The following is a 27,427-nucleotide window of genomic DNA, read 5'->3' as shown; positions in this document are numbered from 1 at the left end:
CTTTAACCCCCTTTTTCTCCCTTTTCCCCCCTTTTTTCCCCCCATTTTCCCCCATTTTCCCCCATTTCCCCCCATTTTTCCCTCTTTCCCCCAGTTTTTTCCCACATTTTCCCCCCAATTTCCCCCCTTTTTCCCTCATTTCCCCCCATTTTTCCCCCTTTCCCCATCTCCCCTCCCAAGCTCCCTTTCCAAACCCCATTTCTTTGGGAATCCAATCCTGGAATTCCCAGCGGTGAATCCCGCGGTTTTCCTGCTTCCCATTCCAGTTTATTCCATGGAAAAAGCTCTACCACCGCTACCTGAAGGGGGAGCGCTCGGCCCTGCAGGGGGTGGAGCAAATCCTGCAGGAATTTTCCATCACCAAGGAAAACCAGGAATGTGTCCTGGGGCTGGTCAGGTGAGCCCAAATCCTCTTTTTTTTCCACCCTTTGGGAATTTTTTTCCCCGGGAATTCCCTAAACAGGCGGGAAATGTGCGGGAAAATGGAGGAGGAGAAGGGATTTTGATAGGAAAAAACGCTGAAAAGAGGAGGAAAATTTTCCTTTTCCTTAGGAATTCCTCAGGAATTCTCCAGCCCCTTCCCAACTTCCTCAGGAATTCTCCAGCCCCTTCCCAGCTCCCTCAGGAATTCTCCAGCCCCTTCCCAGCTCCCTCAGGAATTCTCCAGCCCCTCCAGGAATTCTCCAACCCCTTCCCATCTCCCTCAGGAATTCTCCAGACCCTTCCCAGATCCCTCAGGAATTCTCCAGCCCCTTCCCATCTCCCTCAGGAATTCTCCGGCCCCTTCCCATCTCCCTCAGGAATTCTCCAGCCCCTCCAGGAATTCTCCAGCCCTAAAGGAGACTTGGAGACAGAAATTCCAGCCTGCAGAAATTTATTCCAAAAACCGGGAATTCTTTTCCTGGCGTAGGAACAAGCTGGAAATCCTTAATCCAACTGCTTGAAATTCCATGAAAAACACGGCAGGGATTAATGAAACTCCTCCAGCCACTCTGGGGGTGCTTTGGATGAGCCAAAATTTCCTTGGAGAGTAAATCCCTCGTTATTCCTCCCGTGCAGGTTGGTGGCATCCAAGGGAGCCAAGGTGGATCCCAACGCTCTTCACCGGATTTTGGGAAGTCATCCCCTCTTCCCAAAGGCTCAAATCTGCGTCCACAACAAATTCCCTGATTTACTCAGCAAGCCTGGGGTGAGTTTCACTCAGTTTTTTGGGGATGTTTTTAAAATTCCTGCGGTGTCTTCTGGATCCAAAGTTGCTGTTCTGTATCCAAAATCCGTGTTGGAGCAACATTCCTGCCCATCTGTGGGGAAAAACCAGAAAAATCTGGAAGATTCCATGAGATTTCCCTTCTCCTGTTTGTCCTGCAGCCTTTTTTCCTAAAAATATGGAAGATTCCATAAAATCTCTGCTCTGCTGTTTTCCCTTTGGCCATTTTTCCTAAAAATCTGGAAGATTCCATAAAATTTCCCTTTTGCTGTTTTCCCTTTGGCCTTTTTTCCTAAAAATCTGGAAGATTCCATGAAATTTCCCTTTTCCTGTTTTTTTCTGCGGCCTTTTTTCCTAAAAATCTGGAAGATTCCATGAAATTTCTCTTGTCCTATTTTTCCTGCAACTTTTTTCCTAAAAATCTGGGAGATTCCATGAAATTTCCCTTCTCCTGTTTTCCCTGCAGCCTTTTTTAGTAAAAATCTGGAAGATTCCATAAAATCTCTGCTCTGCCTGTTTTCCCTTTGGCCTTTTTTCCTAAAAGTCTGGAAGATTCCATAAAAGCCAATCTGGAATATTCCATAAAAACCCTGGAGCTGGGTTTTGATGGATTTGGTTTAGTCTGGAATCACCTGGAAGTTGTTTTCCCTGCAGGAATGATCCCTAAATCCCACAAAACCCCGTTTGGGAGCAGCACCATTCCCTGGGAACTGCCAGCCCATGTTTTTTGGGAATATCCAGCTTTTCCTTGGTGCCATTCCCATGGATTTGGCTGGATAAAGCCAGAAGGGATTCAAATACAGGATGTGCTCCTCCCTCCTCCTCCTTTGAGGTGACTCCTGATTCCCAAACTTCTCAAACTTTGGGATAATCCGGGCTGATTTAGGATTCAACGGTTCCTCACGGGAATTTTTCCACCTCCAAGCAGAATTTTCCATCCTCCTGGAATCTCCAAGGTTTCTTTTGGCTCTTTTCCCACCCCAGCCCGAGAGGATGTGGGCGATCTTCGCCGTCATGGTGCTGTTTTCCGACGGCGTCGGCGACATCCGGAGCCTCCTGGAATATTTCCGGAGCTGCCGCTCGGAGCTGACGCCGCTGGAGGCGACCGAGGCTCTTCACTGCATGGCCACGGTGCTCCAGGCCATGAGGGACCGGGGCATTCCCGTCTCCAACAGGTCAGGAACTTCCCATTCCCATCCCCGTTCCCATTCCCGTTCCCATTCCTGTTCCCATTCCTGTTCCCATTCCCATCCCCATTCCCGTTCCCATCCTCATTCCCTTTCCCATTCCCTTTCCCATCCCCAATTCCCATCCCCAATTCCCATTCCCATTCTCATTCCCATTCCCATCCCCATCCCTGTCCCCATTCCCATTCCAATTCCCATTCTCTTTACCATACACATTCCAATTCCCATTCCCATCCCCTTTCCCATCCCCGTTCCCATTTCCATTCCCATTCCAATTCCCATTCCCATTCCCGTCCCCATTCCCATTCCCATCCCCGTTCCCTTTCCCATCCCCATCCCATCCCATCCCCATCCCCGTTCCCATTCTGTCCCTGCTGGCTCCAATCCAGCCTTGGATATTCCAGGGATGAAGCGGCTGCAGCTTCTCTGGGAATTCCTTCCCAAATCCCAGCCCAATTCCCCTTTTCCAATCTGGAGCCATTCCCTGGCTCCTGCCCCTCCAGGCCTTTCCCAAATTCCAGCTCTCCCAGAGCCCCTCCAGGCCCTGGAATGTGCTGGAAGCTCTCCCTGGATCCTTCCCTTCTCCAGGAGAACATTCCCAGCTCTCCCAGCCTGGCTCCAGAGCCTGACATTGGATCCATCTCCTCTCCAAGGAATTGATGGACCCAGGGCCTTCCCTTGCAATCTCAGGAAGCCACCAAGGCTCTCCCTTCCCTTTCCCTCTCTTTCCCATCCCCAATTCCCAGAAAAATCCCTCGGGATGGATTCGGAGCCTCCCAAATCCCAGAATCCCGGAATGCTTTGGGATGGGATCCAGGGACCTTCAATCCCATCCCATTCCAATCCCACCATCCCAGGCTGCTCCAAGCCTTCCTTGGCCATTCCCGGGATCCAGGGGCAGCCCCAGCTGCTCTGGGAATTCCACCCCAGCCAGGAATTCTTTCCCAAAATCCCATCCATCCCTGCCCTCTGGAATTCCCCCTTATCCCATCACTCCTTTCAGGGCTCAATATTCAAAAAATTCCAGTTTTTCCCCAAAAAAAAGCAGGATTGAGAGAAACTTCCTCCTCAGCTCCAGAAATTGAAGGTTTTTATTCCATCCACAAAATGGATTTATTGGATTTGGTTCCATAGGAGCTGCTTCCCTCGTGATCCCTTTGTTCCCCAAAAAAAAACTGGGATCTGAGCAGAGATTCCATCAGTGAGGATGAGGATGGAGGACACAGGGAAATCCATGGGAGAAAATTGGGAAGGAACTGGAGTGGGAAATGGACAGGGAAAGGTTCATCCTCTGCTTCCTGAGGGAAATTGGGAATTTTTCCTGAGGGAAATTGGGGAATTTTCTTTGGAAAGGTTCATCCTCTTCTTCCTGAGGAAAACTGGGAATTTTTCCTGAGGGAAATCGGGAATTTTTTTTGGAAAGGTTCATCCTCTGCTTCCTGAGGAAAATTGGGAATTTTCTTTGAAAGGGTTCATCCTCTTCTTCCTGAGGGAAATTGGGAATTTTTCCTGAGGGAAATTGGGAATTTTCTTTGGAAAGGTTCATCCTCTGCTTCCTGAGGAAAACTGGGAATTTTTCCTGAGGGAAATCAGGAATTTTCTTTGGAAAGGTTCATCCTCTGCTTCCTGAGGGAAATTGGGAATTTTTCCTGAGGGAAATCAGGAATTTTCTTTGGAAAGGTTCATCCTCTTCTTCCTGAGGAAAACTGGGAATTTTTCCTGAGGGAAATTGGGAATTTTCTTTGGAAAGGTTCATCTTCTGCTTCCTGAGGGAAATTGGGAATTTTTCCTGAGGGAAATTGGGGAATTTTCTTTGGAAAGGTTCATCCTCTGCTTCCTGAGGAAAACTGGGAATTTTTCCTGAGGGAAATTGGGAATTTTCTTTGGAATGTTTTTCCTGGATAAAGTCGATCACCCACACAAAGTCTGGCAGGATGGCCCTGAGCAACACCAAAATCCAGCACCAAAATCCAGGGATTTTGGATTTTCCTTCTCCTTATTAAAATTAATTTTTAAAAATTAATTATTAAATGTATTAAAATTAATTAAAATTAATTATTTCATCATTTCCTGCAAGGCTTTTTAAAATTTCTTTAATTATCCAAGTGGAAAATTAATAAATAAAGAAATAAATATTAATAAATAATAATTCTTAATAATAATAATAAATTCTTAATAATAATAATTAATATTAATTAATTAATAATTGGCTGCAGAGGTTTAATTTGTCCTGAATGATTTCTCGGTGGTAATTCCTGATTTATCCCTTTATTTTTATTTTTTTCCCAGGATTCACTACAATATTTTCTACTGTTTGTATCTGATGGAAAATTCCTCTGGAATTGCTCCGCCTCCGGAAAAGGGAAGAGAGGATTTGTGTTCCAGGTATCCCAGCAGTGCCCTGAGGAAATTCCAAACATTCCCTGGGAGCAAAAATTCCACAGCAGGAAAAGGTGGAGATGGAGCAGCTCCTCCTGCTCCTCAGCACATTCCCGGGAATTCTCCCAGGAAAAGCAGGAATGGACCTTTAAGCTGGAAGTTTGGAATTGCTGGGTTTAGTTCTCTGCTGGGTTTGTCTTGGGATCAGGGAATGGTTTGGGAATCATGGAATGGTTTGGGATCAGGGAATGGTTTGGGATTGTTTGGGATCTTGGAATGGTTTGGGATCAGGGAATGGTTTTGGATCTTGGAATGGTTTGGGATCAGGGAATGGTTTTGGATCTTGGAATGGTTTGGGGATCATGGAATGGTTTGGGGATCATGGAATGGTTTGGGATCTTGGAATGGTTTGGGATCAGGGAATGGTTTGGAATGGTTTGGGATCAGGGAATGGTTTGGAATGGTTTGGGGATCAAGGAATGGTTTGGGATCTTGGAATGGTTTGGGATCGTGGAATGGTTTTGGAGCAGGGAATGGTTTTGGATCAGGGAATGGTTTGGAATGGTTTGGGATCTTGGAATGGTTTTGGATCAAGGAATGGTTTGGGATCATCCAGTGCTCAAAGCTCATTCCAGGGACACCTCCCACCATCCCAGGCTGCTCCAACCCTTCCTTGGCCATTCCCGGGATCCAGGGGCAGCCACAATTTGTTTTACATGTGAGGATTGCTTTGAGGGATTTTGAAATTGTTGGAATTTTTTAGGGATTTTCCTAATTTTTCCTAATTTTTTTAGGGATTTTCCTAGGGATTTTAGGGATTTTTTCATTCCTTTCCCACTCACCAATTGGAATTTTTTCCCTGTTTTTTAGTGGATGGGCCAATGTCAAACTGACCCATGAGCAGCAGAGAATTTTGAATCATAAAATCGAGCCTGGGCAGACAGTGAAAATCATGGCATTTGCAGGTAAGAGCCCAAAAGATAGAAAATAAATATAAAAATATATATAAATATAAAATATTATATATATATCACATATATATATAAAATATAGATGAAATTATATATTTAAAATATATATAAAAGTAGATCTAAAAATATATATAAATATGAAATATATATCTCACAGATATTAAATATAATACATATATAAGATATGTATTATATCACATATATTATGTATTATATATATAAAATATATATAAAAGTTGATCTAAAATATATATAAATATGGAATATATATCTCATATATATATAATATATATAATATATATAAAATATATATTACATATATTATATGTTATATGTTATATGTTATATATATATATTTATATATATAAATTTATAAATATAGGTAAATATAAAATATATATCTCACATATATTATATATATAAAATATATATAAAATATATATGAAATATATATAAAATATATATAAAATGTTTCTAAATATAAAATGTTATCTATATATCTCATATTATATAGATAATATATGCATTATATATAAAAATATATATAAAAAGATATATAAATATAAAGTATATCTCATATATATAATATATATAAAATATAAATATCTCATATATATAATATATAATATATAATATATTTATATATATAAAAATTTATAAATATATATAAATATAAAATATATTTCCCACATATATTATATATATAAAGTATATATAAAAGATATATAAAATATTTCTAAAATATTTTATTATATAATAATATTTCTAAATATAAAATATATATCTCACATGTATTATATATGTAATATAAATAAAAGTATATGTAAAAATATATATATAATATATATCAATATAAAATATTAAATACATCTCACATATAATATATATATAATATATGTAATATATATATATAAGTATATATAAAAATACAAAAATAATAATAAAATTTAAAAAATAAAATATATAAATACATAAAAACTTCTGGGAAAATTCCCAATCTTCTCCTTCCCTCCCTGATCCCTTTGTCCAAGGGATTGTGAGATTCCAAAGGGATTCGTTTGTGCCTCTGGGAGAAGAAATTGAAGGGAAATCTGCAGAAAACGGAGGCAGGATAAAAACAGGGAGAGAGGAGTGGGAAATGTGGGACAGCCCTGCAGATCCCGAGGCTGGGAAAGGAGGAATGGGAGAAGCTCCAGGTGCTGGAGGGGAGATTTCCCTGGAATCCCTGGAGGAGCAGGTCCTGAAAGGCTGAGCCCATGGAAAATGGATCCAGGCTGGAGCAGGTCCTGAAGGATTGACCCCATGGAAAAGGGAACAGTTCCTAAAGGAGTGATCCCATGGAAAATGGGATCCATTTCTGAAGGATTGACTTCCAGGCTGGAAGAGCCCAATCCTGAAGGACCAACCCCGTGGAAGGTGGAGAAGTTCCTGAAGAACTGAGCCCATGGAAAATGGGATCCATTCCTGAAGAATTGACCCCGTGGAAAAACAGGATTCATGTTGGAAGAGCCCAATCCTGAAGGACCAACCCCATGGAAACAGGAGCAGTTCCTGAAGAATTGATCCCATGGAAAAGGGATCCATTCCTGAAGAACAGAGCCCATGGAAAAAGGGGACAGTTCCTGAAGAACTGACCCTGTGGAAAAACAGGATTCATGTTGGAAGAGCCCAATCCTGAAGGACCAACCCCAGGGAAGGTGGAGCAGTTCCTGAAGAACTGAGCCCATGGAAAATGGGATCCAGTCCTGAAGAACTGAGCCCACAGAAAAAAGGGATTCATGTTGGTAGAGCCCAATCCCGAAGGACCAACCCCATGGAAGGTGGAGCAGTTCCAGAAGGACCAACCCCATGGAAAATGGGATCCATTCCTGAAGGATTGACCCCATGGAAAATGGGATCCAGGCTGGAAGAGCCCAATCCTGAAGGACCAACCCCATGGAAGGTGGAGAAGTTCCTGAAGAGCTGACCCAATGGAAAATGGGATCCATTCCTGAAGAACTGAGCCCACGGAAAAAAGGGATTCATGTTGGAAGAGCCCAATCCTGAAGGACCAGCCATGGTCCTGAAGGACCTTCCATGGAAGGTGGAGAAGTTCCTGAGGGACTGAGCCCATGGAAAAGGGATCCAGGCTGGAGTGGGCAATTCCTAAAGCTGGGCCAGGGAAGCTTTAGGTTGGATTTTGGGAAAATTCCTCCATGCCCCAGGCAGGGATGGAATCCCCATCCCATAAAATCCTCTGGATGGGGACGTGGGTGGCCTTAGAAGTGCTGGGAATGCTTGGGCTTGACCTTAAAGAGCTTTTCCAACCTAAATAATTCCCTGAAATCAGGAGTGAAGAGGAATTTTAGAGTTGGAACAGCGGGACAGGCAGGTATAAAAATAAAAATAAAAATCTGGAATTATTCCTTCCTGACTGGATATTCCTGATTTTCCTCTCCAGGCACTGGGAAAACCTCGACTTTGGTCAAGTACGCGGAGAAATTCCCGGAGCTGAAATTCCTTTACCTGGCTTTTAACAGAGCTGTGGTGGAAAAGGGGAAAAAGGTTTTTCCAAGGAATGTCACGTGCAAGACTTTCCATTCCTTGGCTTTTGGAAGCGCTGGGAGATGGTGAGAGGGAATTGAAATTCCTTGGGGGGAGCAGGGAAAGGATGAGGAATCAGGAATTATAATTATTATTATATGGTTATATATTAATATAATATAATATAATATAATATAATATAATATAATATAATATAATATAATATAATATAATATAATATAATATAATATAATATAATATAATATAATATAATGTAATACAATGTAATTTAATATAATATAATATAATGTAATATAGTGTAATATAGTGTAATATAATATAATAAAATATAATATAATTATAATATGGTATAATATAAAACTAATATAATATAAAACTAATATAACATATAATATTACATAATAAAATTAATATAATAATAAATATATAATTTATATAATATAATAAATATAATATATATTCTGTTATGTATTATATTATAATATGTAATATATGCAATATGATATATATAATATATAATAAAATATGTAATTAATGTAGTGTGATTAATATAATTTAATGCAATATAAATTATACTATATTATGTTATATGTTATACTAACTATGTCATATTACATTATATAATATTACATTACATTAATATAATGTAATTAATATAATATAATATAGTATAATATCATTTATATAATGTTTTATTACATTACATTATATTATATTACATTATTTTAATTATATTATGTTATATTAAATACGTTAAATTAAATATATTACATTCCATTACATTCCATTACATTCTATTATATTGCATTATATTATGTTATATTGCATTAAATTATATTAATGATAATATAATATAATATAATATAATATAATATAATATAATATAATATAATATAATATAATATAATATAATATAATATAATATAATATAATATATATTATTATATTATATTATATTATATTATATTATATTATATTATATTACAATATTAACAACTAATATATAATTATACAATATATTATTTAATAAAAATTCCATTTCCTTATCCTGAGCTGTTTTAAGGACCCAATTCTGGCATTTTTAGGCTGGGGATAGGAAGGAAAATGATCCATGACCTCGAAAAAGAGGGAAGTGCCATTCCCTGGCTCTGCAAACACTCTGGAATTCCAGGGATGAGCTCAATTTTCCATCTCTAGAACGAATAAAACCAACAAATTTCTCCTTCCACCGGGACGAATCCGTGCAGATTTAAATAGATTCCATTCTTAGGATGAACAGGGATAGAAATCCAAATTTTTCCATGGATAATTCACAAAAAAATGGGATTTTTGTACGTTTTAACATCATTTTTTTTTTGGCTTTTTCTCACCTCTGACCCAGCTACAAAGACAAAGGCAAGCTGAACTTTTCCAAGATGAGCGTGTTTTCCATCAGCTCCCTCCTTCGGAATTGCAAAGGCCAATCCCTGTTTGTGAGAGCGAAAACGGTGGCGCAGACCTTGGAGAATTTCTTCTCCTCCATGGATGAGGAGATCAGCGAGGAGCACGTCCCGCTCTGGTTCAGGAACACCCACGGGAACGTGGAGCGCGTGAGCCCAAAGGAAAAGAGAGTGAGATATAATATAATATGATATGATATGATATAATATAATACAATACAATACAATATAATATAATATAATATAATATAATGTAATGTAATATAGTATAATATAATATAATATAATATAATATAATATAATATAATATAATATAATATAATATAATGTAATATAATGTAATATAATGTAATATAACATAATGTAATATAATGTAATATAACATGATATGATATAATGTAATATAATGTAATGTAATGCAATGTAATATTATATTATATTACGTTATATTACGTTATATTACGTTATATTACGTTATATTACGTTATATTACGTTATATTACGTTATATTACGTTATATTACGTTATATTACGTTATATTATATTATATTATATTATATTATATTATATTATATTATATTATATTATATTATATTATATTATATTATATTATATTATATTATATTATACAATATAATACAATATAATACAGTATAATACAATATAATGTAGTATAATGTAATGTAATATCAAATAATGTAATATAATATAATGTAATATAATATAATGTAATATAATATAATGTAATATAATACAGTATAATGCAGTATAATGTAGTATAATGTAGTATAATGTAATGTAATATAATACAATATAATGTAATATAATGTAACGTAATATAATACAATATAAAATGGTAATTTTATTTTATTTTATTTTATTCCACCATTTCATTTAATTTTATTCCATTATTTTATTTTATTTTATTCTATTTCATTTTAATTTATTCCACTATTTCATTCCATTATTTTATTTTATTTTATTTTATTTCACTGTTTCATTTCATCTCATTTCATTATTTTATTTAATTTTTTTTCATTTCATTTAATTTAATTTCATTTTATTTTTTTCCATAATTTGATTTGATTTCATTTAATTTCATTTTATTCCGTTATTTTATTTTATTTCATTTTATTTCATTTAATTTCATTTCGTTCCATTTCATTCCATTATTTTATTTTTATTTATTTTATTTTATTTTATTTTACTTTATTTTATTCCACCATTTCATTTCATTTCATTTCATTTTATTCCCCATTTCAGATCAACGTGGAAGAGGCCAGGGAGATTTGGCACAACATGAAGGAGCTGGATGGAGACGTGGAAAGGAAATACAAGATGACTTGTGATGGTAAAAGAGATGGAAAATCCCTCGGGAAAAAGGGATTTGGTGCTGGAAAAATCAATGGATTTCTTATTCCTGCTTAAAATAGGGAAAATCCCATTTTTCCTGCTGCTGGCTCAGCAGGGAATGTCCCTCTGGCTCAATTTTTTCACCTATAAAATCCATAAAATCAATTTGTGCTCCCACTGGGATAAAAACGTGTGGATTTGAAGAATATTCCCTTTTTTTTTTGTTATTTTAAACAGCTAAAAAATAAAAAAAAATTAGAAGTTGCTCCCTGCACGTCCTTTCCTCTGGATTGTGCCAGAGAAAACTTTTCCTTGGAATTTTTACCGGGTTTTAAAAAATTGGGAATCACCAATTTCCAGCCGGGGAACGGAAACTCTTCCAAACATCCTGGAAATTCCAAGTGAAATCTTAGCAAACAACCCCCCAAAAAAATGGGAAAAAGGGATTTATTTTTAAGATTTATTTGAAAGATTTATTTGAAAGTGATTTATGCTGAGAATTCCCCTCTCCATGAAATTCCCGATTTTTTTTTCCCCTCAGGATATTTGAAACTCTGGCAGCTCAGCAAACCCCAGCTCTCAGGATACGACGCCATTTTTGTGGATGAAGCCCAGGATTGCACTCCAGGTGAATTATTCCAAGAATTCCAGCTCCAATCCCACTTCCAGAATGAATTCCCACATTCTTGGGAGCGCTTTGGGAATATCTTAACCCAAATATTTGGAATTTCAACCCGATTTTCCCCTCGGGTTTAACTTCTGAACCGATTTGCGTTCGGAGCGGGTTCTTCCCTCAATATCCAAAGTTTTTCCTTGGATTTTGAGCCGGTTGACGATCCAGATTTTTATTTTTAATTCCAACAGCCATCGTGGATATCGTACAATCCCAAAAATGTGGGAAAATCCTGGTGGGAGACCCTCACCAACAGATCTACACATTCCGAGGGGCCGTCAACACCCTCTACTCGCTGCCCCACAGCCACGTGTTCTACCTGACCCAGGCAAGGGCAGAATTCCCACGGAAAAATCCCAAATCTGTGGAAAATTCGGGAACTGGGATAGAGGCGTCGTTGTGGGGAGATTCCCTGGGTTTTTGGTTTGGTTTTTTTTTTGAGGGGAATATCCAGGATGTTGGAGGTGGCTGTGGGATTTGATGGGATGGAGATGATGGGAGAGCTGGGAATGTTCTGCTGGAGAAGGGAAGGATCCAGGGAGAGCTTTCAGAACATTCCAGGAGATAAAGAGGATCCAGGAGAGCTGGAATTTGGGAAAGGCCTGGAGGGGCAGGAGCCAGGGAATGGCTCCAGATTGGAAAAGGGGAGTTTGGGGTGGGATTTGGGAATTCCCAGAGCAGCTGTGGCTGCCCCTGGATCCCGGGAATGTCCAAGGAAGGGTTGGAGCAGCCTGGGATGGTGGGATTGGAATGGGATGGGATTGAAGGTCCCTGGATCCCATCCCAAAGCATTCCGGGATTCTGGGATTTGGGAGGCTCCGAATCCATCCCGAGGGATTTTTCTGGGAAATGGGGATGGGAAAGAGAGGGAAAGGGAAGGGAGAGCCTTGGTGGCTTCCTGAGATTGCAAGGGAAGGCCCCGGGTCCATCAATTCCTTGGAGAGGAGATGGATCCAATGTCAGGCTCTGGAGGCAGGCTGGGAGAGCTGGGAATGTTCTCCTGGAGAAGGGAAGGATCCAGGGAGAGCTTCCAGCACTTTCCAGGGCCTGGAGGGGCTCCGGGAGAGCTGGAATTTGGGAAAGGCCTGGAGGGGCAGGAGCCAGGGAATGGCTCCAGATTGGAAAAGGGGAATTGGGCTGGGATTTGGGAAGGAATTCCTGGCTGGAATGGAATTCCCAGAGCAGCTGTGGCTGCCCCAAATCCCGGGAATGTCCAAGGCCTGGGATGGTGGGAGCTGTCCCTGCCCATGGCCGGGATTTTCAGGATTATTTTGGGAATTTTGGTGCCTTTTCCAGGAGAAGCAGTCCAGGAGCTTGGTGGGCATCACATCCTTTGGATTTAAGAATTATTGGGATTTCTAGGAATATTTTGGATGGATTTAGTTGTTTTTTTATGGAAAAATTCTCCAGAAGATTGCTGGGAATGCAGTAATTCCATGTGGAGCCATCTTTGGATGGATTCCAACAATTCCCTCTTGTTTTGGTGCTGATCCCGGGATTTTTCCGTGCAGAGTTTCCGCTTTGGGCCCGAAATCGCCTACGTGGGATCCACGATCCTGGATTTGTGCAAAGGGATCCGCGGGAAAACCCTGCTGGGAGGGACCCAAAAGGGTGAGATGGGATTGGGAATGCGGGAAAATTCCCAGATAATTGTGGGATAGAAATCTGGAGTAGTTTGTTAATTAATTATAATTAATTATAATTAATTGTACTTAATTATAATTAATAATATATTAATTATAATATATATTAATTATAATATATTAATAATTAATTGTTGTATTATAATAATTAATTATACGTAATTGTAATTAAATTATTAACTATAATTAATATAATACATAATTATGTAATATATTAATTATAATTATATTAATGATAATAGTAATTAATATATGATGTAATTATGTATTATATTATATGATCATATATTATTAATAATATATAATGATTAATATAATTATATATTATATTTTATTTAATAATATAATTATAATTCATTATAATGATATAGCTATATATTATATATAATATATAGAATTAATTCTAATTATATATTCATTTTTAATTCGTTAACATTTAAAAAAATATTTAATAGAACTAATTATATTTCTATTAATAAATAATTTAAATTTAATAAATTTTGAATAATTTATCATTAGATATAATTAAATTATAAGGAATACATTATAATTTATAATATATAATTAATTATCTAAGTATAATTATATTAATTTTATATATTATTATATATAATAATTCTTACATAATTAATTACAAATAATTGATATATATTAATATATATTAATTATTGATTATTATATAATGATTTTAATAGCATTCATAGTTATATGTAATAATATATTGTTTGATTATATATAACCTACAGTAATATATTCTATCTTAAATATTATTAATATTAATATTTATTATTAATCATAATTAATAAAGTTAGTATTAAAACATTTAATAAAGTAATCAAATTATTCTATAATACTTATATTTTAGAATTATAAATAATATATATAATATTATAGTGGGAATGGCTGTGGAAATCCAGGAATTCCTGGCAGGAATGGCTGTGGATAACTGGGAATTTCTGTCACGATTGGCTGTGGATAACTGGGAATTCCTGGTGGGAATGGCTGTGGATATCTGGGAATTCCTGTCAGGAATGGCTGTGGATAACTGGGAATTCCTGGCAGGAATGGCTGTGGATAACTGGGAATTCCTGTCGCGATTGGCTGTGGATAACTGGGAATTCCTCTGGGAATGGCTGTGGATAACTGGGAATTCCTGGTGGGAATTCCTGTGGATAACTGGGAATTCCTGTTAGGAATGGCTGTGGATAACTGGGAATTCCTGTTAGGAATGGCCGTGGATAACTGGGAATTCCTGTCGCGATTGGCTGTGGATAACTGGGAATTCCTGGCAGGAATGGCTGTGGATAACTGGGAATTCCTGGTGGGAATTCCTGTGGATAACTGGGAATTCCTGGTGGGAATTCCTGTGGATAACTGGGAATTCCTGGCAGGAATGGCTGTGGATAACTGGGAATTTCTGTCACGATTGGCTGTGGATAACTGGAAATTCCTGTCACGATTGGCTGTGGATAACTGGGAATTCCTGGTGGGAATTCCTGTGGATAACTGGGAATTCCTGTTAGGAATGGCCGTGGATAACTGGGAATTCCTGTCGCGATTGGCTGTGGATAACTGGGAATTCCTGTCAGGAATGGCTGTGGATAACTGGGAATTCCTGGCAGGAATGGCTGTGGATAACTGGGAATTCCTGTTAGGAATGGCTGTGGATAACTGGGAATTCCTGTCGCGATTGGCTGTGGATAACTGGGAATTCCTGGCAGGAATGGCTGTGGATAACTGGGAATTCCTGGTGGGAATTCCTGTGGATAACTGGGAATTCCTGGCAGGAATGGCTGTGGATAACTGTGAATTTCTGGCAGGAATTCCTGTGGATAACTGGGAATTTCTGGCAGGAATTCCTGTGGATAACTGGGAATTCCTGTTAGGAATGGCTGTGGATAGCTGGGAATTTCTGGCAGGAATTCCTGTGGATAACTGGGAATTTCTGGCAGGAATTCCTGTGGATAACTGGGAATTTCTGGCAGGAATTCCTGTGGATAACTGGGAATTTCTCCGGCAGGAGACGTGAGGGGAAGCTGGGCCGGGTCGGTGGCGCTGCTGTCCCGGAGCAACTTGAACGTGTTCGAGGACGCCGTGGAATTCTCTGGGAGAGACCCCCCAGCCAAAATCCACATTATTGGGGTGAGGGGCAGCGCCCAGCGGGGCTTCCCAGTCAAATTCCATGGATTTCAATGAATATTCCAGGAAAAAACAGGAATTTTTTTCTCTCAGGAATGCCGTTCTTCTCCAGCCTGTGCAGGCCTCATCCCATTTTCAGGACAATTTCTCCCATTTTTAGGACAATTTATCCCATTTTTCTGAGGGATGAAGCAGGAAAAGAGGTATGACCAAGTCTCTCCAAGGATTGAAATGAATATTCCAGAAAAAAGCAGGAATTTTGAGGAAAAAACGGGAATTTTTTGCTCTCAGGGATGCCGTTCTTCTCCAGCCTTGCAGGCCTCGATACATTTTGAGAACAATTTCTCCCATTTTTAGGATAATTTATCCCATTTTTCTGAGGGATGAGGTAGGAAAAAGTTGGAAAAAGTGTCTACAATGATTTAAATGAAAATTCCAGGAAAAAGTAGGAATTTTCAGGAAAAAACAGGAATTTTTTGCTCTCAGGGATGCCATTCTTTCCCAGCCTGTGCAGGCCTCATCCCATTTTTAGGATAATTTCTTCCATTTTTAGGACAATTTATCCCATTTTTCTGAGGGATGAAGCAGGGAAAGAGGGATGGATCAAGTCTCTCCAAGGATTGAAGTGAATATTCCAGGAAAAAGCAGGAATTTTGAGGAAAAAACAGGAATTTTTTGCTCTCAGGGCTGTTATTTGGAGTTGTTCTTCTCCAGCCTGTGCAGGCCTCATCCCATTTTTAGGATAATTTATCCCATTCTTAGGACAATTTATCCCATTTTTCTGAGGGATGAAGCAGGGAAAGAGGGATGGACCAAGTCTCTCCAAGGATTGAAATGAATATTCCAGAAAAAAGCAGGAATTTTGAGGAAAAAACGGGAATTTTTTGCTCTCAGGGATGCCGTTCTTCCCCAGCCTGTGCAGGCCTCATCCCATTTTTGGGGATAATTTCTCCCATTTTTAAGATAATTTCTCCCATTTTTAGGTCAATTTGTCTCATTTTTGCCATTTTTTTCTCCCATGCTGGAATTTTAACAGGTTTGGAGCCTGATTTGGGAATTTTAACTGTTTTGGAGCCTGATTTTGGGGATTTTAGGCTGATATTTCAAATTTTCCGTCCTTTTTCCACCCAAATTCCAGTTCAAGGAGGGGTAGAAGTGCTCAGGACTGAAAATCATCTGCAGTTTGGAAGAAATTGACTTTATAAATAGAATAAATATGTTATTAATATTATTTTTTTTGTTTTGTTGTTGTTTTGTTATTCTTATTGCTTTTATTTTATTTAAAATTTATTTACACTTATTTATTTCTATTTTATTTTATTAATTTCAGTTTATTTCATTTATTTTACTTTATTTCATTTCTTTTATTTCATTTCGTTTCATTCTATTCTTTTTTATTTCATTAATTTCAGTTTAATTTATTTAATTTCATTTTATTCTATTTTATCCAATTTTATTTAATTTAATTCTATTTCATTTCAGTTCATTCTATTTTATTTCATTTCATTAATTTCAATTTATGCAATTTATTTAATTTTATTTTATTCTATTTTATTTCATTTCATTTTATTAATTTCAGTTTATTTAACTTGTTTAATTTCATTTTATTTAATTTTATTCTCTTTTATTTAATATTATATAATTTTATTCAATTTCATTTTATTCTGTTTTATTTAATTTGATTTTATTTCATTTCATCAATTTCAATTAATTTAATTTAATTTAATTATATTCTATTTCATTTCATTTCATAAATTTCAGTTTAATTCATTTATATTATTCCATTTTATTCCACTTTATTCCACTTTATTTTATTTTATTCTATCTTATTTTATTCTATTTTATTTAATTTTATTCTATTTTCTTTCATTTTATTTCATTAATTTCAGTTTAATTCATTTATTTTATTCCATTTTATTCCATTTTATTTTATTCTCTTTTATTTCATTTTATTCTATTTCATTTTATTTCATTAATTTCATTTTATTCTATTTCAATGAATTTTATTCTATTTTATTCCAGTTCATTTCATTTTCAATCCAATTTTTCTGTTTCAGGGTTTGCAGCGTTTCGGGCTGGGCAGAATTTTGGACATTTGGAAGCTGAGCCAACCCCCAGAGCTCAGGAGAAACGGTGAGGGAAGGCAATTAATCCAAATTAATTAAAATCTCATTAGTGGCAGTGAATTAAAATTTCATTGATTTTAATGAATTTAAATTTAATTGATTTTCATTAATTTAAATCTAATTAATTTCAATGAATTTAAAATTTATTTCATTTCCATTAATTTAAATTTCACTAATTTCACTGAATTAAAGTGCAATTAATATCAATGAAATAAAATCTAATTGATTTTAATTAAATAAAACAAAAGTAATTTTAATGCATTAAAATTTAAACAATTTGAATGACTTAAAATCTGATTGATTTCAATGAAGTAAAATGTAATTCATTTCAATGATTAAATTAATTGTAAATTAAATTATTTTAAATTACATTAATTAAATTAAAATAAAATTTAAATTTAATTAATTAAATTAAATAAAACAAATAAATAAAATTAAATTAAATTTTAATTTAATTGATTTTAATTAATTAAAATCCAACTGTTTTCAATTACTTTAAATTTGATTAATTTTGCTGAATTAAAATCTAGTTAATTTCAATGTACTAAATTCTAATTACTTTCAATGAATTAAAATCTAATTGATTTTAATGAAGTAAAACTTAATTCATATCAATGACTTAAATTAATTTCAATGAATTAAAATTTATTTATTTTCAATAAATTAAAATCTAATTAATTGCAATGACTAATTAATTTCAATTAATAAAAATCTAATTAATTTCAATAATTAAAGTGTAATCAATTTCAATGAAGTAAAATCTAATTGATTTCAAGGAATTGAAATCTAATTGATTTTGATGAATTAGAATTGAATTAATTAAATTAATTCATTCCAATGAATTAAAATCTAATTAATGAAAATCAAACTCATTCCATTCTAATGAAGTAAAATGTAATACATTTCAATTAATTAAAAAAAATCTAAATTATTTTATTTAAATTAATTTAAATTTAATTAATATCACTGAATTAAAATCTAATTCATTGCAATGACTTAAACTTTAATTAATTTCATTGAATAAAATGTAATTAATTCCACTGAATTAAAATTCAATGTCAATGCAGTAAAATCCAATTAAATTTAATGAATTCAATGAATTTCAATGCGTTAAAATTGAATTAATTCCAATCAATTAAAATCTACTTAATTCCGATAAATTGAAATTAATTTTTTCCAGTTAATTAAAATTTAATTAATGAAAATCAAATTAATTTCACTCTAATGAAGTAAAATGTAATGCATTTCAATTAATTTAAAAAAATCTAAATTAGTTTATTTAAATTAATTTAAATTTCATTAATTTCACTGTATTAAAATCTAATTAATTGCAATGGCTTAAAATTTAATTAATTTCATTGAAGTAAAATGTAATTAATTCCACTGAATTAAAATTCAATTTCAGTGAAGTAAAATTAATTTTAATGAATTCAATGAATTTCAATGCATTAAAATCGAATTAACTCAAATAAATTTAAAATCTAATTAATTCCGATAAATTGAAATTAATTAAAATCAAATTAATGAAAATCAAATTAATTTCATTCTAATGAAGTAAAATGTAATACATTTCAATTAATTAAAAAAAATCTAAATTATTTTATTTAAATTAATTTAGATGTAATTAATTTCACTGAATTAAAATCTAATTAATTGCAACAACTTAAAATTTAATTAATTTCATTGAACTAAAATGCAATCAATTCTACTGAATTAAAATTCAATTTCAATAAAGTAAAATCCAGTTAATTTTAATGAATTCAATGAATTTCAATGCATTAAATTCAAATAAATCCAAATAAATTTAAAATCTAATTAATTCTGATAAATTGTAATTAATTAATTCCAATTAATTAATATCTAATAAATGAAAATCAAACTCATTCCACTCTAAGGAAGTAAAATGTAATGCATTTCAATTAATTTTTAAAAATCTAAATTAGTTTATTTAATTTGAATTTCATTAATTTCATTGAATTAAAATCTAACTAATTGCAATGACTTAAAATTTAATAAATTGCAATGTCGTAAAATTTAATTAATTTCATTGAAGTAAAATGTAATTAATTCCACTGTATTAAAATTCAATTTCAATGAAGTAAAATTAATTTTAAGGAATTAAATGAATTTCAATGCATTAAAATTGAATTAATTCCAATAAATTTAAAATCTAATTTTTTACAATAAATAGAAATTAATTAATTTCAATTAATTACCATGGAATTAATTAATTAAAGCACTAATTACCCCTGTTCCCCGCAGCCGAGCTGGAGATAGATGATCCGTTCATCCGGCGCTGGGAGGCGTCGGGCGGGTTACCGGCGCTGCGGGAATTCGCCGCCTGCGTTCAGGACCGAGACCTGGAAGGGAAAATTTCCATCGTGGAAAAATACCGGGAACGGATCCCGGAGCTGCTGAGGAGGATCAGGGACAGCCACGTTTCCCGGGAATCCCTGGCAGGTGAATCCGGGGAAAATCCCGGATCGCTTCACGGTCCCGGGTAAAAGGATCCGGGAGGGTGGAGTTGGGTTTGTTTAGGGAGAAAGGAGGTGGGGTTTGGGATTTGGGATTGGGAATTGTCTGCTGTGGAGAGCTGGGAATGTTCTGGAATCCAGGGAGAGCTTCCAGCACATTCCAGGAGATAAAGGGGATCCAGGAGAGCTGGAATTCGGGAAAGGCCTGGAAGGAGATGACTCAGAAAATGGCTCCAGATTGGAAAAGGGGAATTTGGGGTGGGATTTTGGGAATTCCCAGAGCAGCTGTGGATGCCCCTGGATCCCGGGAATGGCCAAGGAAGGGTTGGAGCAGCCTGGGATGGTGGGATTGGAATGGGATGGGATTGAAGGTCCCTGGATCCCATCCCAAAGCATTCCAGGATTCTGGGATTTGGGAGGCTCCGAATCCATCCCGAGGGATTTTTCTGGGAAATGGGGATGGGAAAGAGAGGGAAAGGGAAGGGAGAGCCTTGGTGGCTTTCTGAGATTGCAAGGGAAGGCCCTGGGTCCATCAATTCCTTGGAGAGGAGATGGATCCAATGTCAGGCTCTGGAGCCAGGCTGGGAGAGCTGGGAATATTCTCCTGGAGAAGGGAAGGATCCAGGGAGAGCTTCCAGCACATTCCAGGGCCTGGAGGGGCTCTGGGAGAGCTGGAATTTGGGAAAGGCCTGGAGGGGCAGGAGCCAGGGAATGGCTCCAGATGGGAAAAGGGGAGATTGGGGTGGGATTTTGGGAATTCCCAGAGCAGCTGTGGCTGCCCCAAATCCCTGGAATGTCCAAGTCCAGGCTGGACAGGGCTTGGAGCAGCCTGGGATGTGGAACCCCTGCCCATTTGGGATTCCTGTTGGAATTTGAGGAGACAAAATTCCTCAAACCCTGAGCATTCCCGTTTGGGAATGTGGCTGGAATCTCCCTCAGTACAAAATTCCCTTCATCCACCCGGATTCCCCAGAGAGGAGCTTTGCTCCTGATGGGAATTCAGGAGAAGGGGAATGGATCCGGAAACAGAACCACGAAATTCCCGGATTGCTTCCAAGACCGATCCCTTTTCCCTTGGTTTTTCCCAGATTATCTCCTCGGGACCGTGCACCAAGCCAAGGGCCAGGAATTCGACAGCGTTTGGGTCGCGGATGATTTTGTGCAAATCCCGTCCACGGCTTTCCTGAGGAGAGCGAGCGACGCTCTGGGTGAAGAACAGCGGGAAAAGGGAACGTGGGAATGGGGCTGGAGAGTGGGAATGGGGCTGGGAAAGGGCTGGAGAATTCCTGAGGGAGATGGGAAGGGGCTGGAGAATTCCTGGAGGGAGATGGGAAGGGTCTGGAGAATTCCTGAGGGATCTGGGAAGGGGCTGGAGAATTCCTGAGGGATCTGGGAAGGGTCTGGAGAATTCCTGAGAGAGATGGGAAGGGTCTGGAGAATTCCTGAGAGAGATGGGAAGGGTCTGGAGAATTCCTGAGGGAGATGGGAAAGGGCTCATCCCAGAGAAAAGGGGGATCAGGGGGAATTTCTGGCTCTGCACAACTCCCTGCCAGGAGGGGACAGCCAGGGGGGATTTGGGATCTTATCCCAGGGAACGGGGACAGGAGGAGAGGGAACGGCCTCAGGCTGGGCCAGGGGATGGTTGGGTTGGGTTGGGTTGGATTTCAGGGAAAATTCCTGCATGGAAAAGGTTGTGAAGGGTTGGAATGAGCTGCCCAGGGCAGGGGGGAGTCGCCATCCCTGGAGGAATTCCAGAGCCCTGTGGATGTGGCCCCTGGGGACAGGGAAGGGCTGGGAATGGTTGGATTCCATCTCTTGGAGAACTTCCCCAACCAAAAGAATTCCATGATTCCCTGATTCCGTGATGTCCAAACAGAATAAGGAAAACTCAAGTTCTTCTATTTTATTTTATTTTATTTTATTTTATTTTATTTTATTTTATTTTATTTTATTTTATTTTATTTTATTTTATTTTATTTTATTCGATTTTATTTTATTCGATTTTATTTTATTTTATTCTATTTTATTTTATTTTATTTTATATCCTTTTATTTTGCTTTTATTTCCTTTTATTTTCCTTTTATTTCCTTATATTTTATTTTAATTTATTTCCTTTTCTTTTCTTTTAATTCTTTTTATTTTTTCCTTTTATATTATTTTATTTTATTTCCTTTTAATTATTTTATTTTATTTTATTTTATTTTATTTTATTTTATTTTATTATTTTATTTTATTTTATTTAATACTTTATTTTATTTTATTTTGTTTCCTTTTCTTTTATTTCATTTCATTTTATTCTATTCTATTCTATTCTAATTTATTTTATTTTATTTGTTTAGTTTAGTTTATATTTTATTTTATTTTATCTCCTTTTATTTCATTTCATTTCTTTCTATTTTATTCTAATTCTTTTTTTTTTTTTATTTTATTTTATTTTATTTTATTTTATTTTATTTTATTTTATTTTTCAATCTCTCCCAATGATTTTTCCCATTAAAACAACTTCTCCCTCCTCCTTCTCCTGCACACCTTTTCCAACCCTAAGGATTCTCCCATTCCATAAATATTCCTGCCCAGGGAGGTTTGGAGTCGCCATCCCTGGAGGAGTCTGAGGAATTCCTGGATGTGGCACTCAGGGGATCAGGCACAGCTTGGCCTTGGTGATCCTGGAATTCCTTCCCAACCTCAATAATTTGGGAATTCTCTTCTCATACCCCCATGAGAATTCCCAGCACATCCCAGGAATCCCCAGGAAAAGAGGGAACAGCCTCAGCCTTGCCTAGGGGAGGTTGGGATTGGATTTTTGGGATAATTTTTCCATGGAAAGGAGACTCCAGCCATCCCAAATCCCTCCAGGTTTCATTTTCCTCCTTCTCCTGCCAGGAGTGGGAATATCCCAGGGCTCCTCCCGGCTTTCCACGGAGACAGAGCCTGAAAGAAAATCAGGATCACATTCCCACCCAAAACACCAGAGATTTATCCCAGATGGAACCCTGGGATTGCTGGGGTGGGAAGGAAGCTCCGAGCTCATTCCTGAATCCTTGGAAGGAGCACAGAGCTCCCAAATTCCATGGATTTCTCCCTCCCTCGCAGGCCAGATCCCTGAGGATGAGTGGAACCTGCTCTATGTGGCCGTGACGAGAGCCAGGAAATGCCTGCTGATGTCCAAATCCCTGGAAAACCTTCTAAGCCTGGCCAGAGTAAGCGGAACCTTCCCGGGGCAGGACAATCCTGCTGTGGATTTTCCAAAGGATTTTCCTAAAATCCATCCCGATCCTGGGATTCGTGACGTGGCCTTCCTTCCTTCCTTCCTTCCTTCCTTCCTTCCTTCCTTCCTTCCTTCCTTCCTTCCTTCCTTCCTTCCTTCCTTCCTTCCTTCCTTCCTTCCTTCCTTCCTTCCTTCCTTCCTTCCTTCCTTCCTTCCTTCCTTCCTTCCTTCCTTCCTTCCTTCCTTCCTTCCTTCCTTCCTTCCTTCCTTCCTTCCTTCCTTCCTTCCTTCCTTCCTTCCTTCCTTCCTTCCTTCCTTCCTTCCTTCCTTCCTTCCTTCCTTCCTTCCTTCCTTCCTTCCTTCCGCCACTTCCTTCCTTCCTTCCGCCACTTCCTTCCGCCACTTCCTTCCGCCACTTCCTTCCGCCACTTCCTTCCGCCACTTCCTTCCGCCACTTCCTTCCGCCACTTCCTTCCTTCCTTCCGCCACTTCCTTCCGCCACTTCCTTCCGCCACTTCCTTCCGCCACTTCCTTCCGCCACTTCCTTCCTTCCTTCCGCCACTTCCTTCCTTCCTTCCGCCACTTCCTTCCTTCCTTCCTTCCTTCCTTCCTTCCTTCCTTCCTTCCTTCCTTCCTTCCTTCCTTCCTTCCTTCCTTCCTTCCTTCCTTCCTTCCTTCCTTCCTTCCTTCCTTCCTTCCTTCCTTCCTTCCTTCCTTCCTTCCTTCCTTCCTTCCTTCCTTCCTTCCTTCCTTCCTTCCGCCACTTCCTTCCTTCCTTCCGCCACTTCCTTCCTTCCTTCCGCCACTTCCTTCCTTCCTTCCGCCACTTCCTTCCTTCCTTCCTTCCTTCCTTCCTTCCTTCCTTCCTTCCTTCCTTCCTTCCTTCCTTCCTTCCTTCCTTCCTTCCTTCCTTCCTTCCTTCCTTCCTTCCTTCCTTCCTTCCTTCCTTCCTTCCTTCCGCCACTTCCTTCCGCCACTTCCTTCCTTCCTTCCTTCCTTCCGCCACTTCCTTCCTTCCGCCACTTCCTTCCTTCCGCCACTTCCTTCCTTCCGCCACTTCCTTCCTTCCGCCACTTCCTTCCTTCCGCCACTTCCTTCCTTCCGCCACTTCCTTCCTTCCGCCACTTCCTTCCTTCCTTCCGCCACTTCCTTCCTTCCTTCCTTCCTTCCTTCCTTCCTTCCTTCCTTCCTTCCTTCCTTCCTTCCTTCCTTCCTTCCTTCCTTCCTTCCTTCCTTCCTTCCTTCCTTCCTTCCTTCCTTCCTTCCTTCCTTCCTTCCTTCCTTCCTTCCTTCCTTCCTTCCTTCCTTCCTTCCTTCCTTCCTTCCTTCCTTCCTTCCTTCCTTCCTTCCTTCCTTCCCTCCTTCCCTCCTTCCCTCCCTCCTTCCCTCCTTCCCTCCTTCCTTCCTTCTCCAGGTTTTCTTCCTCCTGTGAATCCCATCATGTCCCCAGTCACTTCCATAGGGGTTAAAAAACTCACGGATCAACTTTCATCTCCCTCAGAGTGCTGATATTCCCATTTTCCCATCTTTTCCAGGAACATTTCCTCCGGGTGGAGCTGCTGAGTGAGGCTCCCCCATCTCCCATCCCTTGTTGTGTGTTGGGATGTACAAAATCCCTGGAATTCTGCTCTGGGCTGGTGGTAAAGAAGCTCCCATTGAGTCGCGTACGTCACTTCCCTGGGATTTGGGATTTGGGATTTGGGAGCCTTCCCGAGCCATTCCAGGCCTGTTCTGAGCAGGGATCTCAGCTCCCCATCCCTTTCCTGGTGCTCACAACCAGGGCTGAATTCCAAGGGAAATTCCAGCTCGTGTTGCGCTTCCCATGGATCCTGAACATCCCGAGGTGCTCGGATGAATCCAAGTCTGGATTCACTCCTGGAATCCATGGAATATCCTTGTGGGATTGGCACAGCGCCCTGGCCCCAGTGACAATCCCAACTTTTGGGGCTGGGTTTGGGATGGATCCCACCTGGATCCTTGTCCGGAGGGTGCTGGAAAGGCTGAGTTCCGTAGGGAACGCAAGGTCAATCCATGGAGCTCCACGTCCAGGACAAGAGGGAACAACCTCAGGCTGTGCCATGGGAGGTTTAGGCTGGACTTTGGGAAAATTCCTTCATGGAATTTTCCAAGCATGGGAATGGGCTGCCCAAGGCAGGGATGGAATTCCCTTTCCTGGAGGGATTTCCGAGCCCTGTGGATGCGGCACTCGGGGACCTGGGTGGCCTTGGCAGTGCTGGGAACGGTCGGACTCGATGTCCTTAAAGATCTTGTCCAGCCATTCCATTATTCCCTGTGGGAATTCCTTGCTTTGGGCACATCCTGGCTGCTTTCCCTGGATTGGGACAGAGCTTGGAAGCCGAGGTTTTGTTCCTGCAGTTTCCTCTTCCCTGAAATCTCCTCCTTTCCTCCCGCAGAGCGATGGCAGCCGGGATCTGGGGGGATTCCTGTGCCAGGATTGCACCCAGCAACTCTTTGGCTCCCTGGCTCCGCTCGTCTCATTCCCAACGATCCAGGAAAAGCCCATCCAGCCCTGACAGAGCCTCCGGCTTCCCAGAGCCGTCCTGGACCTGGGACAGATCCTCTTGGCACATCCCAGCTCCAAAATCAGACTTTGGAGATGGAAATCAGGATGTTGGAGCAGGATTTCAGCCAAATGCTCCAAATTCCAGGCAAATGTTGGAGCAGGATTTCAGCCAAATCCTCCAAATTCCAGGCAAATGTTGGAGCAGGATTTCAGCCAAATGCTCCAAATTCCAGGTGAAAGTTGGAGCAGGATGTTCCCAGCTCCACATTCCAGACAAATGCTGGAGCGGGATGTTCCCAGCTCCAGAGGAATTTCCAGGCTCCCTGGGGATGATGTGATTTCCTCCAGCCCTGCCTCATCCTCCAGGAGCTGACAAGTAGAATATCCAGAGGTTATCCAGAGGATATTCCAGAGGATATTCCAGAGGATATTCCAGAGGATATTCCAGAGGATATCCAGAGGATATTCCAGAGGATATTCCAGAGGATATTCCAGAGGATATTCCTGCACTTCAGGAATGGGATCTGACAGAACAAGGCTCATTTTGGAGCATTCCCTCTCTTCCCCCTGACACCAAACTTCCCAAATATCCCATCATTCCCGGAATTCCCTCTGATCCAATGGAAAAAAGAGGAAGCACAATGCTGGAAAATATCCAAAGAAAGTTTATTTATTGGAAATGAACTTTTCCTGTCCAGCCACGGGAGGAAATCCTGAATGTCTCCCGGTGAATTCATCTTCCATCCTTGCAGCCAAGGGATTTCCCTGGATTCTTTCCCTCCTCCCTGCAGCCAACCAGGAGGGAAGAGATAAGGCAGGAGCAGAAAAATTCGGGGACAAACTGGAGAGGGATTTCCAATCCTCAAATTAAATTTATAGACAAAAAAAAATTCCATTGTGTCTCTTCCCTGCCCTCAAATATCCTTTTATTTCCCGGATCACGCTCTCCGTGCCTGGAGGCCACAATTCCAGAGTCTGTGCCGTGGGAAACCAAAACTGGAAGTGGTTTTGGAATCTGCCCTTGGCCACAGCCTGGAGCTGCTGCAGGAAACTCGTGCATCCTGGTTTTTATTCCATGGGATGGATTGGATTCCATGGAGCTGCTTCCCTCCCTCTCCTTTCACTTTGGAAGCTGATTCCGGGAATGCGTTCCCGGCGTGGGCAGGAATTCTCCCAAACTCTTGGATCTGGATGGGAGCACAAAGCCTGGAGCGGCCGTTGGATCATCCCAGGGCTCCCTTCCGGCCTCTCCCAAGATTCCTGGTTCCTTGGGAAGAGGGATGTGCCCCAGATCAGAGGCACAAACAGGACAGGAGCAGCCAGGAAAATCCATGGAATTCCAGCCAGTGCATCCCAAGCTTTTCGAGAACTCCTCTGTGCCGTCACCTCCGGAGGTTGGGAATGAACCCTTCGATTCCACGGTGTCCGATGGGAATGCTGCGGGATTCATCCCAATCCAATCCTTCCCGAGACATCCAGTTAAAAATCTGAGTGTATTTTCCATATAAAATACATTTATTTCTACCTAAAAATAGAGAGCTGCCTTTTCTGGAGTGTGAG

General features: G+C 38.9%; 1 protein-coding gene across 1 annotated transcript in view; it reads left to right on the top strand.

Moving 5' to 3' along the window:
- The window catches only part of LOC131591755 (F-box DNA helicase 1-like), a 34,160-nt gene extending 6,763 nt beyond the window's left edge, over nucleotides 1-27,397 (top strand). Inside the window, exons 4-21 of the mRNA XM_058862779.1 lie at nucleotides 267-397; nucleotides 1,060-1,189; nucleotides 2,192-2,382; nucleotides 4,684-4,779; nucleotides 5,644-5,738; nucleotides 8,185-8,353; nucleotides 9,670-9,898; nucleotides 10,991-11,078; nucleotides 11,622-11,708; nucleotides 11,945-12,081; nucleotides 13,265-13,364; nucleotides 15,417-15,538; nucleotides 17,593-17,668; nucleotides 19,924-20,121; nucleotides 21,224-21,343; nucleotides 23,229-23,335; nucleotides 24,879-25,007; nucleotides 25,758-27,397. Of these exons, the coding sequence (XP_058718762.1) occupies nucleotides 267-397; nucleotides 1,060-1,189; nucleotides 2,192-2,382; nucleotides 4,684-4,779; nucleotides 5,644-5,738; nucleotides 8,185-8,353; nucleotides 9,670-9,898; nucleotides 10,991-11,078; nucleotides 11,622-11,708; nucleotides 11,945-12,081; nucleotides 13,265-13,364; nucleotides 15,417-15,538; nucleotides 17,593-17,668; nucleotides 19,924-20,121; nucleotides 21,224-21,343; nucleotides 23,229-23,335; nucleotides 24,879-25,007; nucleotides 25,758-25,877 (2,325 nt within the window). The 3' untranslated portion in view covers nucleotides 25,878-27,397. The remainder of the gene's footprint in view (nucleotides 1-266; nucleotides 398-1,059; nucleotides 1,190-2,191; nucleotides 2,383-4,683; nucleotides 4,780-5,643; nucleotides 5,739-8,184; nucleotides 8,354-9,669; nucleotides 9,899-10,990; nucleotides 11,079-11,621; nucleotides 11,709-11,944; nucleotides 12,082-13,264; nucleotides 13,365-15,416; nucleotides 15,539-17,592; nucleotides 17,669-19,923; nucleotides 20,122-21,223; nucleotides 21,344-23,228; nucleotides 23,336-24,878; nucleotides 25,008-25,757) is intronic.
- The last annotated feature ends 30 nt before the right edge of the window (nucleotides 27,398-27,427 follow it).

This window comes from Poecile atricapillus, chromosome W (genome assembly GCF_030490865.1).
Source record: "Poecile atricapillus isolate bPoeAtr1 chromosome W, bPoeAtr1.hap1, whole genome shotgun sequence".
NCBI lineage: Eukaryota > Metazoa > Chordata > Aves > Passeriformes > Paridae > Poecile > Poecile atricapillus.
This window is presented reverse-complemented; position numbering and strand designations above follow the sequence as displayed.